At 38.1% G+C, this 17,656-nt stretch overlaps 1 protein-coding gene across 9 annotated transcripts in view; it reads left to right on the top strand.

Annotated features, from left to right (window-relative positions):
• Window positions 1-227: 227 nt before the first annotated feature.
• Window positions 228-17,656, top strand: part of syne1b (spectrin repeat containing, nuclear envelope 1b) — a 131,441-nt gene continuing 114,012 nt past the window's right edge. For 8 of the 9 annotated variants that reach the window (XM_084097596.1, XM_084097593.1, XM_084097592.1 and 5 more), the window contains exons 1-3: window positions 235-347; window positions 1,054-1,377; window positions 13,154-13,215. In XM_084097596.1, coding sequence (XP_083953722.1) covers window positions 1,311-1,377; window positions 13,154-13,215 — 129 coding nt within the window. In that variant the 5' untranslated portion in view covers window positions 235-347; window positions 1,054-1,310. Of the gene's footprint in view, window positions 348-1,053; window positions 1,378-13,153; window positions 13,216-17,656 lie in introns of all 9 variants that reach the window. The other variant, XM_084097597.1, reaches the window with a different exon arrangement.

The following is a 17,656-nucleotide window of genomic DNA, read 5'->3' as shown; positions in this document are numbered from 1 at the left end:
TCTATCTATCTATCTATCTATCTATCTATCTATCTATCTATCTATCTATCCGTCCGTCCGTCCGTCCGTCTGTCCGTCCGTCCGTCCGTCTGTCTGTCTGTCTATCTTTCCTCTGCGTTGTTTCATTTCACTCTGTCAAACGCTTTTGAACGCAAGAACGCGCTCTGTCTAAACGCCCCTTTATTGTTCCCTTTAATATCGATAGGTGGCGGTAAAGGTCACATGAAGTAACACGGCCTTGCAACATTGTTTAAAGGTTTCCAAAGCAACCCGTCTAACAGATCTTCACCACCATCATCACATGAGACTCAAGAGCCCTGAGGGGAAGGAAGCGTCTTCTGCTCACGGTAATACACACACACACACTACATACTAGCCTACTATACAAATGAAACAAATGTATTCTGATGAATTAGAACGGGTGTTCTTGGCGATTTGCGCAATAATATTTCCTGTTTAATCACCGATTGTGCTTTTAGACTTCCGACAAGCTGCTTGTGCTGATATTTATCTTGTGTTCCTGAGTTTCTGTTGTCTTCACTTATTTACTTGCATAACTTTGGCTGATATTCATGCAAAGTCCATGATGCGTTTCATGTGCAATAAACGTGTAAGATGAAAATTATCCCTGGTGGGCAAAGACTTTAAATTATGGATGAGCTCTATAACTAAAGCTCTTTTCCATATAATAGAAATCAGTCAATAAGTCCATAGATGATTATTATTACTATTATCAAACTGATAAAAATGAAATAAATAACAGCAATTTATGTGATATAAAAGGGACCTGGTCTGTGTGCAAACATATGCATGTACAGCATGACTACAGTGTACATACAGTACAATTGCACTGTAAAAAGTGCAGTTTTCTACCTGATATTAAAAATAACTTTTGTTTGTGTAACCTTATTTATTTAACTGATTTAGTCATAATTAAATTAATGATGTTTTAGTTTTTTTTAAACTTAATTTACACTACTTAGTTTATATGTTAATTCATCTAAATCTTTTTACACCCATGCTGTTCATTTTTCTTCTTGGTTCACTGACTAGATAGAAGAGGACTTGTGATTGGTCGACTACCTGGTTGGGCACCTAAATGAAACCTGCTTTTCTATTGGATCGTATCAAGTTCCTGGAGTTTCTGCATCAGAGTGAGCGAGAGCGAGAGAGATCAAGAGGAGGAAAGAGAGTTGTAGGAGGGGCAGATGGGGATGCCCCTTAAGAAAGTAGTGCAGTATCTTCTGTCTAATGTGCCGACTGCATGAGTGATCCGGTGTCAGAGGAGCTCAGGACTGTAGAGAGGGACCATGGCTTCCCTAAGCCCTTTCGGACGGTCCACAAAGGACATTATGAATGTGATGCAGAGGCTGCAAGGTAGGTGATGCTGTATTTCTGTTCTCCCAGCTCCCATGACCGTCCTCTGGCTCTATGAGTCAGGAGGAAATTTGCTGATTCAGTGCCTTCACACAGAGAGTTTGCCAGATGCCTCTTGTTGCACAAATGCACCATATTTGATAGCATAGGAACTTACCCACTTGAGAAATCAATATTGATGCTTTACATAATGGCTATGCGTGTCCATCCATTTATCTTTTAACTAATGTTGTCATCAAAAACAGCTTATGGCAGTGTTGCAAACAGAAATGCTTGTGCATTTGAACTGTCCAGAGGGAATCATGCACTATGCATTATGATGGTTTACGAACGCCTTGCTTTATCAGCTGAGGGTTCGAACGGACTGGTTTTGTGCTGCAGTACTTGAGGAAAGGTCAGGTTTTCAAACAGAGGATGTATTTGTGTCGTGATGTTTTCTGTGTATTTTTGGACATAATTGTGTCTGCTAGGTGCTGACATAAATTGCTAATTTAATTAAAATCACATAGATGGCATGTAATCTAACTACAGAGAGCTGTATTGTTAAATTGCTCTAGTCATGGCTGTTTTTTCCCACAAAGAAAATTGATAAAAGATTTAGTCTTAGGGGTTAGATTAGATTTGTGTTTAAAATAAGTTTAGCTCATGAAGGTCATCATTGTTTTTTTCTTACAGGAAGTTGGCCTTGACAAAAGGCCCTTATCAAAACCTTGTGTTGATGCCATAGAGAGAATAGTTTTGTTTGACCTTTCTTGCTTGAATGATATTTACATTCTTTATGAGAAGGTTGTTTTAGTTTACTGGAATGCTATGTCATGTCATTTCAAATGCATTTGAGACACATTTCTGCCAATATGGTGCCTGCCAACATAATGAGTATGGCTTTTTAGATGGCAGGAAAGGTTATATGTTTTGCAGTCATTTTTGAAAGGAAGGCAAAATATAAAACCACCCTAAAGAAAAACATAGAAGTGATGATTGCTGTTCTGGGAGCGAGTGATGACGTTGGGATGCAGGGGCTCATGCTGATGATAGGAAAATGTTTCCATAATCCACCTGTTTTGCTTCAATATTATTCATCACCAAATCCACATGATTAAAGGGATAGTTCACCCAGAAATTAAAATGTTCACAAAACCAGTCACAAGTCGCACTGTTATATTTGTGGCAATAGCCAACAATACATTGTATGGGTCAAAATTATCGATTTTTCTTTTATGCCAAAAATCATTAGGATATTAAGTAAAGATCATGTTCCATGAAGATATTTTGTAAATTTCGTACTGTAAATATATAAAACATTTATTTTTGTGAGTGAATGCAGAAAAATTGTGAACATAAATGTAAAGGTGATTTTCTCAATGTTTAGATTTTTTTTGCACCCTGAGATTTTCAAATAGTTGTATATCGGCCAAATATTGTCCTATCCTAACAAACCATACTTCAGTGGAAAGCTTATTAGATGATATATAAATCTCAATTTCAAAAAATGTACCCATATGACTGGTTTTGTGGTCCAGGGTCACATATTTGAAAGCAACCCAAACAAAGACACTAGCACACCAACTTTCATTGCCCCGCCCCTAAAACAGATGTCTCTTTATCATAGCTGAAGCAAAGCAAAATAATTATTTGCAAAAAATGAAGCGAAGATGACGAACGAACAACAAAGAAAAACAAAAAATTAACATAAAATACACAAATACACCTTTAAAGAGTTGATTGTTAGTCGCCAGCAGCCGCAGCACACCAGCTCCAGACAAACAATGACACTCAAAACTGTCCTGTTACTACAGCCAACATTACAACAACAGTAGGCTATATCTTGATTCTGTGATATTATTCAAAACCAGTGTTACTCACATACAGAGCAGAAACAGCTCAATGGCAGCCATTTTCAGGCCTTCCCGCTTAGGTCTCTCCAGTGCTGGAAAGCTTTTCTAATATAAACGCTGGTCCTAAAGCTCTTGCCTGATCATAACCCTTCTTTTTCAGTGATATTCCTCTTAACTTTTCTCTTTTGCAATGTCTCTCAGTCAGCTCTCTTTCTACAGCCTTTCTTCAAGTCTCCTCTTGCTCACTCTCTTACCTCCCCCATCATGAGTGGACATGCCCCCAATTGCTGATTGGCTCACTCTCTCTCCTCCCCCATCATGAGTGGACACGCCCCTTACTGCTGATTGGCTACAAGTGTGTTGTGGTGCTCTCAACAGCGTTTCTCAGACATCACTTACTGCACCTTTAAACTTCCATCACTATTACTTTTGCTTGTAGTTTGAACAAACCCATGAAAGGTTAAACATCTAGATTATAATAAAACACCCAGACTAATATGCTGGATGCCCGTATATTGTTCAGTGTTTTTGTCTAAGACCTGGACAGGGACTCTAGAGGAATAGGTGGTGTGTGTGGGAACAGGTAGAACCTGACACCTCTTTGGAAGATGTCCTGTCCTTGGAAGATGGACCAGATCGATATTTGGACTCTCTGGTGTTGTGTGCCCCTACTTATTGACTGATGGCTGTTACTCAGTGTTGGCAGTGGACAGGGGCAAGTCTATAAAAATGACAAATTAGCTGTATTTTGTTCTGTGCCCATCAACATGGTTTGATGGCAACCCGCTGTTCCACTACAGCGAGACCTTTGAGAGCGTTAATCCCGTGACTAAGTGAAAGCAGGTGTTTTGCTGTGGGCTTTCATGGAAGAGTAGCTAATAACGGCATCAGGCTGGTACAATTTTCTGCTCAATAATTGATTTAAGAATGATTTCAACAACTCTAATGACAATAAGCAGAGCAGGAGTATATGGAAAGAGCTATAATACAAGCATAAGTGTTGTTAAGTTCTAACTCCCCTTTTAAACTTAATAACCAGGCATGCTGGGTAACATAATAATAATCTATAGCAGGTGACTGACTGTGACCTATCTGGATTTACAGATGTAATCACAAAAAAAGGTTTCTTTTTAGTTCAGGTACAACTGATTATCTAATTTAATTCCTTTAAAATAAGCATGAAACAGTTTGAAACTCATGTTGCTCTCCTAATATGATATTTTGAGAAAGAATGTAGGATGGGACTTGATTTTATTAATCAAATCATTTGGATTGGATGGTAAAAAGTGTCTGTATGGCATGTGGTTGTAAGAGAAGGGGATTTATTTCTTCAAAATAACACACACTGATAAATAATGCATAAATAAGACCAGGAAGGTGATTTAAGAAAGTAAATATAGTGTCAGGTTGACATTAAGGTTTTATCTGTTTATTACTATTTGAGGTTTTATTTTCACATTAGCCTACTCAGACTCACAATCCTGTTCTGAACAACTCATAAAGTTAATAAAAAAACACTCTTCATTAATAGTTAAAGATGCTCAGGGATGAAAGTGTGTGGTGCATTCGCCTTTCCAAAGCCTCTAATGCATTTCCTATGTAACCTAGACCATATTGTGCTACTTCTTTGTGGAGAATTCATGTTTATTGCTGATCACCATGGCAATGCCCACATGCTCATAGTCTTCAGGACGAAACAAGAAGCGTGACTTAAGCTACAGAGAGGAACTTATTATTCAAACACTCCAGGAAGGAAGTTGCATATGCGCAATAACTGGCACTTCTGTTTTTACCGCCAAAATTTCAAGAGTCACATATGCATTTAGTGCAGGAAATCTGATTTTAGAATAACTGAGGTCTGTTTTTAGATGTAAAATGTACCTACTTAACCCACCTGCATATAAAACCACTTTAGCAACTGCATAGCAACGCCCTAGCAACCATCCGAAATACCCTAGCAACATGACGATAAATATAACATATATATATATACATATACATTAGAAAATGTAAAAAGTTATTTATAGTGCATGCTAAGTTTCTGATTTAATGTAGCCTGTACATTTTCTAATGTGCAGTAGATTTGGTGTTTGATGTTGGCACAGCAGTTGCATTTATGGCGAATTCAGTTCAATTATGTTCATGCATGCATCAGAAGAGGTGTGTGCTCGTTACCATGGCACATCAACAGAGAATAAGGCGATGTGTGGTTGATGTGACAGAAGGTCTGTGGTTTCTGTTTTCAGAGTAACTTCTTTTGGTTTCCCCCTCAGTGGTGACTGGCCCATGCCTGTTCAGAGCGTGTGGTAAAAGCATGTGACGTCTTCCCTTTATTGGCACGAATGATTTTATACAGCAGCCATTTCCTTCAGACTCTTGTCAGATGAAAACTCTCCAATGAAGAAGGGCTCTTGTTGTTTATTGAGAAAGTTTGTATAAGAATGTTGTTTGAATTGTAAATCTGTTGGTGTTTAAATATATTGTTAAAACAATGAGAAACGTGATCTCGTGTTTGGGCTGCAACACTCAAATATAACTCTTATCTGATGCTCTCTCTAATTAAAGACATTGCTATCAAAATACATTGTTATATACAGTATTGCAACATAGATGTAGGCCATTTAATGCGGCCAGAGAATTGTTGTAAAAGGACACTAGAGGGCAGTATTTCAATGTTCAATTTTTTTTTTTTCTAAATATTTAAATGATTATAAATGGATCCTTATTTTTTTGCCTAATACATGAAACCAACATTTGCATTTCTCACTAGCGGTCAGTTGAAACTGCAGCAGTGATGTGAAGAGTGCTAAAGACATTCTCCATTCAGCAGATGGAGAACATCTGACCTGTTGCCCATGATATCATCTGTCCCGAGTTTGTGTTGAACACACTCATTTAAATTTCAGATGCTCCACACACTTGTTTCTCTTATTTCTATGTGTAGACTGAAAGTGAATGTATGTTCATTAATGCTATTATTAACTGTAATTCTTAATGCTGGCAATCAGTGCAAGTGAACAACATTAGACATTGGAATACCATTATTATCAAAGACATCTGCATTGATAATGTGCACACTGCACACTTTGTGATTATAGTGGGAACGATCCAGTTTGTCGTGTTGCAGCACTATTTGACTGTAAAACACTAATGATCATCTATTGATTGCTGATGGAGAACGGTGAGGCTTTTGCAAATTGTATTTGCGTTCTGCACTAGTCTAAATTTGTTCTAGACTTTTTTGAACTCAATAATGTATCCTGAAAAGCTTTACATTTACTGCGATCACATTTCAGGACTGGACAGCTCCATAAAATACACGGATACAGTGTAAGGTGTAATGCATTACTAAGTAATTAATGAAATGATAATGATAATAATGAATAATAAATAAAATAATGAAATTAATGAAAAAATACTGTTCTTTAAAAAATAAAAAATAAAGGGATTACTCTTTTTTATCTAATTACTACTACTTTTTTATCTAATTACAGTTACTTCTGATGTAATTGCATTAGATACTGTATAGACTATAGAACAATTCTTTCATTCTATATATTCAAAACAATAGTGGATTGAAACGTCAACATTTAACATCCTTGTATCTTTAAATAAGGAGAAGAACAATTTCAAGAATAATTTATGCAATTTTATATTATTTATTTGAAATAATTGAAAGAGCAGTTTCATGACTATCCTTGTATTGTTCAACTGGCCGAGGTTGATATGGGATTTAGAAAGTATAATGCCATACTTTTTAGAGAGCAATTAGTACAGTAATCTAATTACACTGTTGGAAATGCAAAAGTAACGTTTTTAGAGTAACTTACCCAACACTATATACACTCACCTAAAGGATTATTAGGAACACCTGTTCAATTTCTCATTAATGCAATTATCTAATCAACCAATCACATGGCAGTTGCTTCAATGCATTTAGGGGTGTGGTCCTGGTCAAGACAATCTCCTGAACTCCAAACTGAATGTCAGAATGGGAAAGAAAGGTGATTTAAGCAATCTTGAGCGTGGCATGGTTGTTGGTGCCAGACGGGCCGGTCTGAGTATTTCACAATCTGCTCAGTTACTAGGATTTTCACGCACAACCATTTCTAGGGTTTACAAAGAATGGTGTGAAAAGGGAAAAACATCCAGTATGCGGCAGTCCTGTGGGCGAAAATGCCTTGTTGATGCTAGAGGTCAGAGGAGAATGGGCCGACTGATTCAAGCTGATAGAAGAGCAACTTTGACTGAAATAACCACTCGTTACAACCGAGGTATGCAGCAAAGCATTTGTGAAGCCACAACACGCACAACCTTGAGGCGGATGGGCTACAACAGCAGAAGACCCCACCGGGTACCACTCATCTCCACTACAAATAGGAAAAAGAGGCTACAATTTGCACGAGCTCACCAAAATTGGACAGTTGAAGACTGGAAAAATGTTGCCTGGTCTGATGAGTCTCGATTTCTGTTGAGACATTCAGATGGTAGAGTCAGAATTTGGCGTAAACAGAATGAGAACATGGATCCATCATGCCTTGTTACCACTGTGCAGGCTGGTGGTGGTGGTGTTATGGTGTGGGGGATGTTTTCTTGGCACACTTTAGGCCCCTTAGTGCCAATTGGGCATCGTTTAAATGCCACGGCCTACCTGAGCATTGTTTCTGACCATGTCCATCCCTTTATGACCACCATGTACCCGTCCTCTGATGGCTACTTCCAGCAGGATAATGCACCATGTCACAAAGCTCGAATCATTTCAAAACTGGTTTCTTGAACATGACAATGAGTTCACTGTACTAAAATGGCCCCCACAGTCACCGGATCTCAACCCAATAGAGCATCTTTGGGATGTGGTGGAACGGGAGCTTCGTGCCCTGGATGTGCATCCCACAAATCTCCATCAACTGCAAGATGCTATCCTATCAATATGGGCCAACATTTCTAAAGAATGCTTTCAGCACCTTGTTGAATCAATGCCACGTAGAATTAAGGCAGTTCTGAAGGCGAAAGGGGGTCAAACACAGTATTAGTATGGTGTTCCTAATAATCCTTTAGGTGAGTGTGTGTGTATATATATATATATATATATATATATATATATATATATATATATATATATATATATATATATATATATTTATGTGTGTGTGTGTGTTTGTGTTAGATATAATAAATAAGTTGCCTTTTCTTACCTTATTCTAGTCCACACACTGTCAGGTCTTTTTAATCTGTTTTAAAGAACACTGAGCTTTAACCCTGTTAACTGATAGAATCAAACTGTTTGTGACTCTTATAGCTCTTATAGCACTCTGATAGCACTTTTTTTCATGAATTTCATTATCTTCTGTGACTGAAACAGTTTGAGGTACATTCCTCAATCTTTAACACAAAAGGCTTTTTGAAGATATAAATACCTGAGATATAAATACCTGAGCTATTCTACTGTGAGTGAGCAAAGAATTTTTTACTCTAAGTGGATTTGTGAAGGAACAATTATATTTTGTAAATGCACTTACATTTCAATGCACCAAGACACGAGATTGAATTAAGTAATTGAATAAAGGGTGTTTTATTAAACAAGACACAACACAAAGCAATGCATGCCTGGAAGACTTAACATTGGGGATGTCCATTTATGGTTATAAGATGGTCTTGTATTTGCACAATTAAATATATATCCGGACACAAATAAATATGTTGTCAGGTGGATCGGGCTTGTGTGGCTGATGGTCAGGAATAATAGAGTGATGTCACTGACTGCACCGTAGCAGGTGGCAGATGCATTTGCTGTAGCTGTGACATAAATGATTCAATACTTTGAGTGCAGTTGGTCCCCAGTTGCCTTATAGCCATTTGCAAATAATGCATGTATTATTTAGCATGATTAAATTCATGCCATGAATGATTTTTGCCATAGACATGTACAGAATCAAAAAGACTTAAAGGATTTAGTCAACATGAGTGCAATAGAATATTAAATGAGAAAATAGTTATCCATTGGGACTTTATTTTACTTATCAACTTAATATACAAAGATTCAAAAGTTAGAAGTTGGTTTTTGTTTTTGAAAGAAGTCTCACCAAAGCTGCATTTATTTGATAAGGAATATAGAAAAACTGTGAAATTATGAATATTATTGCAAGTGTTTTGTATCTGAATTCATTTTAAAATGTAATTTATTACTATTATACTGTTATTACTCTAGTCTTCAGTGTCACATGATCCTTCACAAATCATTCTAATATGCTGATTTGATTTCTCTTTATTATACATTTTGAAAATAGTTGTGGTGCTTAATATATTTGCGGAAACCATGATACATTTTTTTAGGATTTAGGTGTTCTGGGTGGTTGCCAGGGTGTTGCTAGGTGGTTACTAAATGATTGTCCAAGTCAAAAGAGTCCACTTCAAGGTCTCTTTATTCCTCCTTCAGTGTAAGTCAATGGACACATGACACGTGATTTAAAGTATCATTTATGTGTGTAGCACAACTGTTGTAAATTACTTGCCAAAGTTTAATACTTAGTGTTTGTAGTTTGTTGAATCATTATTACTGAGCCAAATTAAAAGTAATAGTTGCGTCATCAAACACTCCAATAATGTTTAATTAATAAAGTAATAAATTATGCACAATTTTGATTTCTCATTGTAAAGAAAAAAAAAAAAAAGTAACTTTCTATGTGCTTTGCATCTTACACATGCAAACTCAAACACAACCACAGTAATTATGTTATGTACCCAATAAGTCCCAGGTTGTACAGCATTCTGGACTGCTATGAATCTGATTATTTGCTAAGCCATTCTTGCATTAGGGTGTCTGCAGTGCTTGTAGTGGAGGCCCCGGTGGAGTTCAAGCTGTGTAGCGCGAGTACTGACCCCCACCCACCCATATAAATCAGGATAACACCAGCTGCCCGGTGACATCACAGCCCCCCGCATGCTGATTGGAGGATCAGTGCCATAGCCGGTTAGTATGGCTGCAGCTGTGGGATGCTGCTAGAACTAGAACAGACCTGAACGGAGCATCCACACCAGCACGACTCCCCAGCTCCGCTAACAACAGGAAGTCTCCGTCTCATAAAAACTGCCCTCGATTATCAGCCTATCCACAGCGGAGGAGGAGAGAGAGGGAGACAACAGGAGGAGGGGGAGGTTCCATCCTCCAGCACTCAGTCGCACTGTTTTCACACGGAAAGCTCCTGCTTCCCGGAGGAAATAAAGGATAGCTGATCTGGTTTTCCTCCCTGAATGACACGCACACAATATCACACATGAAGGACACAAAGAAACGGTGGGAATGCAGGGTGCACAATGGCTCACTTTAAGGACGTAGCTGTGAAAAAGACCACGTCTCTGAATCTGGTGACAGGATTCTTTCAGTATCTCCGCGGTAAGTGGGACATCGATGTCTCCTCTCATCTGACTGGATATTTCAGGAGTTTGGGAGCCACTAGCTCAGATTCACATGTAGTCTGTGCTTCACTGAATGTAGGTGAAACAGATGCATGATCCAGATATGCAGTGACACGTCTCTGGGTCATATGGCTCACTAGACATTATTGGGCAGCTGAGGTCTTCCTCGTCTTCCTCCTCGGGAGAGGTAATCACCGTGTCGGCACGGGTCACGGCTGCACACGAGTGCTGATGTTAACCTCTTTACAGCTGCGCATGTTGGATTATAATGACTGTGGCTTGCCATGTGTGCTACAGTATGGATGCTTCTTAAACATGCTCTGTGCATTGCATTAGAACATGCATGCAAACATAGGATGTTGTCTCTTGTGAATATCGTTGGTCCGTCTGAGCCCATCATGTATAAATATGTCTGGTGGGTGTTTGTTGTTGACCTGGATGAGCTTTTCTGTATCTTGAAATGCTCTGCAAGATGTGTATATTGTGTTAGCAGATGTCACACACTTCCATTACTGCTGTTTTGCGAATTCAAACGTCCCTAATGCTATTGCTCATATTTAGAGTTAATGATCTGAGCAGTAGTAAATAGTTACAGTATTAAACTTTTTCCAATGCCCTGGAAATCACTCAGAACTCCTTTGCAAACGCATAGCCACTCCCTGGCAACCGCCCAGATCATCCTACTGAAGCAACTTCCTAGCAATGCCCTTGCAACCACCCAGAACATCCTAGCAACCACTCATAACCTCTTCATTACTGCATAGAAACTTTCTAGCAGCTGCTTAGCAACACCCTGGCAACCACCCAGAACATCTTAACAACTCCTTAGCAGTGCCCTGACAGCCACTCAGAAATGCCAGGCTGCATAGCAACAGCCTGGTAACCACCAGAACACCTTTGCAGTCACTTTGCAGTGCCCTGGCAACTACACAGAACATCCTAACACTTGCTTGACAACACCCTGGCAACTGCTCAGAACATCTTTATGGCTGCATAGCAATGTCCTGACAACCACTCAAAACATCTTTATGGCTGCATAGCAACCACATAGCAACACTTTTCAATGCCTTGGCAACCATCTAAAACATCATAGCAACTGCATAGCAATGCCCTGACAACCACTCAGAACATCTTTTTGGCTGCATAGCAATGGCCAACTTCATAGCAATGGCCTGGCAACCACCCAGAACATCCTAGCAACCACTCAGAACATCTTCATGGCTGCATAGAAACTTTGTAGCAGACGCTTAGCAACACCCTGGCAACCACCCAGAACATCTTAACTACTCGATAGCAGTGTCCTGACAGCCACTCAGAAAGTCTTTTTAGCTGCATAGTAACAACCTGGCAACCACCTTTGCAGTCACTTTACAATACCCTAGCAACCACACAGAACATCCTAACAACTGTTTGACAATACACTGGCAACTGCTCAGAACATCTTTATGGCTGCATAGCAATGGCTTGGCAACAACGTTGAATACCTTTGCCACTACATAGCAAAAGGCTGGCTTCCGCCCAGAACACACTAATAAATTGCATAACAACAACCTGGCAACCACCCAGAACATCCTAGCAACTGCATAGCAATGCACTAGCAACCATCCCATAACACCACAGCACTGTGGCGATGACTTATGCACAGGCAATAGCTATTCACATTTTCTTTCGGGAAATGTAAAAATTTTGTTAAATGAAGGCTTCTTATGAGCTTGTGATTGCAACATAAGGAGCATATCTTTGTTACTTTTTAGAATATGAATTTATGTTGTTAATGTTGAGTATATACTATGGGCCAGATTTACTAACAGCTTGCACTAGCACAAACCCTCTCTTTGGCGTTAAAATCTACTGTCAGGATTTACTAAATACACGCAGTGAAAAGTTAGCGCTGAAAAGGCGTGGACAGGGTTATTTTTGCGGCTGACCTTATTGCATATGCATTTGTTTCCCTTTCAGACACAAAATGTATGGGAGGAGAGTATTTAAATTTATCATGCAAGGTGATTTAAATTTGCGCTAGTCTATTTGCGCCATTATTTAACACCCTAAAAAAGCATGTTTTAAACCAGGCGCTAATTTGGTAGATTGCGTTGGTCATTATGGAAATGATCCAGCTGCGTCTGTGTTCTTTAATTTGTGCATCGTCAGTAAATCACATGCAGAACTTTCCACTCCCATCTGCGCTTTTATGGGATTGCGCTCTAATGCTAAATTGCCCTGTTTAGTAAATCTGGCCCTAGATCTAATGGGAATATTGCCCCATGTTTCTGATATCATGTCAATGTTTTTGCCCATGCCCCATGTGGACACTCTGCTCTCCTGTGCTGGTAAAAATCTCCGCTCTCGCTTTGAATGCAGGCTTAATGAAACTGTACAATATTCAATATTAAATTTCTCACAAATATAACAAAATAACCAGGTGAGTCATGATGGTTGTGAGCAGAATGAAGAAGACAGGAATCTTTTGAACAGTAAAACGTATCTAATCACTTATGTTGTTATTGTGTCTCTCTCTTCTGCAGATGAACAGGAGTCAGTGCAGAAAAGAACTTTTACAAAGTGGATTAATTCACACTTGGCCAAGGTAAGATGTTTTGCAATCTTTTTAATCCGAATGCCCCAATGTTTTGCTTCTAGTACTATTTACACTGGATTACAATTCAACAGTGACTCCAAACAGTTCTGGGGCACTTTGGCACTTTTAAAAATGTCACATTTTTCATCAAATGTTTGTGGTCAGTAAGATCATTGAAAGAAATTAATACTTTTATTTAGCAAGGATGCATTAAATTGATCAAAAGTTCTTGAGCCGAAAACTGCGATAGCGAGTAGCGATACTGAAAATTCAGCTTTGCCATCACATGAATAAATTACATTTTAAAATAAATTGAAATAGACAACAGTTATTTTAAATTGTTATAATGTTTCACAATATTACAGTTTTTACTGTATTTTCCATCGAATAAATGCAGCATTGGTCAGAATAAGAAGTTTAAGTTGCTTTTTTGTGCCAGTATATATCATGATTGACAGTAGGGCTGCACGATATATCGTTTTAGCATCGATATTGCAGGATGTGCGATATCAAGTGTAGGGATCGTATAGTTGATCCGTACGGACCAGTCCCCGCGGTTCGAAACGCACATGATTCTTGGATTTATTGCAAAGTTCAACCATCATAGAGTAAAAGTTTATCATTTGCACATGTGTAAGGTCCTATCAGTTTAAACATTCAAGCAATTTTAAACCATTTGAGTGCAAGAAGATGCAAAAGAGATCTCAATTCGGATCTCGCACACACAGAGCTGAGCTGACCACGTGAACACTGAATTCCGGATGCGTATCATTATATTGGATCCGTGCATTAGCTCTTAAAGTGACAACAGCTTAATAAACCTGCTGCTGTCTGTGTATACAGTATCTGTGTATGTCTGCATATCTCATATACACACGTCTTGTATCGGTAAACAAGTATCACATGGATGGGAATATGCATGGAAATGATATGCAGATGACGTTATGCATAGTAAAACTAGGCTTTGTACGCTCCATATGTGATTATTTCGGGAAGGAGACGGGGTGGAGATGCATGTACGCACAATCTTCCGCTGATTGGGTGTTATAAAGGGAATTTTGCGCAGGTTCTGGCGTATAAATCTGAAAACGTTTGTGCGTACACAAAATCTAGCTTTTGTGCGGACACACACTTTTGGGATGAAATCAATGAATTTTTTTTGTATATGAGGCCCCTGGTGAAATTGTTTTCATGTTGCGACATATATCGCAAAAAAACTAAATATCACAATGTCAGTTTTTTTCCAATATCGTGCAATCCGACAGTCACTAAATAAGTATATAATGCTAGACAGCTGATGCTGATTTTACTCTGAGGGAACACACCACCATCTTAAGCAGTGATGGCTGTGTTACCGTCCTCCTGTCTTCCTGACCCATCATCCTTGAACAGCGAATGGTCCATGTGATTAGTTTTGTTGCCTAATGTCATAATGACTCTAAAGGGCATATGTCTGTGTAACTGAGTAAAGCTCAGATGATTAAAGGCTGTTCGTTGTCTGGACAGTAAACAGTGAGTGAGGGGGCGTAATGCTGTAATACTCTAATAAAAATCATGAAGGGCGCTGTTTGTGCTGTGTGCTTTGAGGATGAATGCTGTGTTGTGATGGCGTCCAACTGCCATGGCCAAGACGAGTGGGTGATCTTGTGTTAGTACGCTGAGCATTAAAGACTCTGAAAAACTGCTGTGAATTTATGAAATGCTGACATATACAGTACAGTAGTTCATTATTATGCATATATGGAAGCCCATTTCCTCCACATAAAAACATGCTTTGGTAAATCATATTTATAGTAATGTTTATAATGACATAGTTATGACATCAAAAGATGATATTGACATAATTATGTCACCTAAAATATAAAAGTCAAAATTATGATGTAAAAAAGTAAGGCTGCACAATATAAAAATAATTGAATAGCTCTATTTGAAAGTATAAGTCATAATTATATGACATAAAAGACGTTTTTATGTCATAATGATGTCACCTAAAACCTAAAAGTCAAAATTATGATATAAAAAGTCATAATTATGAGATTAAAAAAGTCATAATTATAAGTCACAATTAAATTATGTATAATAATTACATATTTTATGTTATAAGTATGACTTTATCAGATTTATATATGATTTAGCATATATTTATGATGGTCATATATATATATATATATATATGAAATATTTTGACCTCAGGGACAAAATTAATGACCACTTTTAGGGAGGATGCAGGGCTTTTTGTTTGTTTGCTACTTTTTGTCAGAGTCCACTTCCTCTGTTTACGAGTCAGATAATCTGTGTTGGCATGTTGTGTCTCTTGTCTTGTTAAGGTATTGGCATGGGACAGACACTTATGTCTGACAGGTGAAAGCGTTTTAACTGGACAGAGACATTCTATCGTACTTTGTTACATTCAACATTGTTGAGATATTTCTCCTGAACGCAACTTGCGTTATGTGGAAATGTGGATTGGAATATGCTTATAGAGACAAGTGTGTTTCTGGGAAGTCTTGGACACTGTAGGTATGTGCAGATGGTCATCGAGAGGGGCTGGAACAATTCTCAGTGGGAAGAAGCATGCTTCGCTCCTGAGGTCTTTGACACGTGTGCCCGGTGATTTCAGATGGTGTGATTAAGAATCAGCAACAGAGCATTAGCAAGATCATTTCAGATACAATCAGTCAAGCCTTGGTCAGCATTATATGGGTGCATTTTACATTTTAAGAAAGTGATTCATTTGAAAAGGTTGTTAATTTCTGATTTTTAGAAGATTATAGATTCTGTCAGATAACTGATTTCTTTAAAGTTAACATGAAATGCATTTGCTACCCAATTTACTGCCATAATGTGAATTATTTTAGGGTCCATTTACATGATATAATACATAATATATTGGGTTAAAATGATGCTGAGAGAAATATTGAGGATGACCATTTTACAGATTAATTTGACATTTCTACAAATGTCCATTTTTCATCATCCCCTACTGACAAACATAAACATAACAAATCATTTTTTAAAAGGAAACATTACTAATTAAATGGATGATGATGAGTTTTTTTTAATGAGGGATACTTGAACAACTTTTATGTCAATCTAAATCTAAAAATATGCATATACAAAACTAAAGACATAAGACTAGCCTTTATTTCAAAATGTCTTTAACAAAGTGCATTTGCTAATACAGTGAAGAGAAGTTAGAAAAACAGGGTTTGTTTTTCCCCAAAAAAGGCATCATCAGGAAAATACATTTGAAAATAAAAGGAAGTTACTATATTTTTGTTGATGTGGTTGGTAGCGGAAATGGCTTTAATTGCACATAGTAAATGATGACATCAGCAATCCATTGTTGAAGTCACATGGTTTTGTATAATGACCCACATCTTAGAAACTAAAAGCGGAGCTGTTGTGAGATGCTGTGTGTGTTGTTGCCCCTCCCTCTCTCCTCATTATGCGTGATTAGTTGCTTTGGTGACGTGGCACTTTGCAGCACACAAAGAGAGGATAATCTGACACAAATGGTGGGTTTAAGTATTCCAGTCAGTGCAGATTGCACTGAGGGGCCTTTTGTTCCACACAATCTGCTGCACAACAGTTCAAAGCACGGCTACGAAGAGCTCGAAGAATCCCCGTAATGTGTGCAGCGAGTGGGTCCACTGCAGTCCATGCTGTGCAGAAAGCACACGCTCTGTGCATATTAACTGAGCTGCAGAATATGCCATGTAATGCTTCATGCCTGCAGTACACTGTCTGAGAGGGTGTGGGTCCGACTGCTTTGTTGGCCTGTCTGTCCAGCTACTGTTTTGTGTTCTAGATTTACATTTCTTGCTTCCTTTATTTTGTCATTAGTCAGCATGAGCAAAGCAAATGTGTTTGCACATTACTTTCGTGATGGAAAGTTTTGTCTATTTTTGTTTGACCTCTGACTTCTCTGTTATCTTTTCCTATTGTGTCCATTTCCTTTAATATTTCAAAGCAGATTTGCACTTTTTATGATTTGTGTACAGGAGCAGCTGATTAGGGATTCTCAATCTAAACTCCTGTCTGAATCATGTCTATATACTTCAGGATAGTGCTTGCCCTTACAAATATGGTACAGTAGCATTATGATGATGCAGTTATTAGAGAGTATTACTACATTGGTTCACTAAGTTTGGGGTTTTGTTAATGTTTTTAAAAGAAGCCTCTTCTGCTCACCAAGACTGCATTTATTTTTACAGAAATACAATAAATACAGCAATATTGTTAAATATTTGTACATTTGAGAGTAACTGTTTTCTATTTGAATATATTTTAAAATTTATTTTAATCTCTGTGATGCAAAGCTGAATTTTCAGCATTGTTCCTCCAGTCTTATGTCACATGATCCTTCAGAAATCATTCTAATATGATTAATATGCTGCTCAAGAAACATTTACAATTATTATCAATATTAGTATGAACAGTTGTGCTG

This window comes from Abramis brama, assembly GCF_963993115.1.
Source record: "Abramis brama genome assembly, chromosome: 21".
In the NCBI taxonomy this organism is placed as follows: Eukaryota; Metazoa; Chordata; class Actinopteri; order Cypriniformes; family Leuciscidae; genus Abramis; species Abramis brama.
This window is presented reverse-complemented; position numbering and strand designations above follow the sequence as displayed.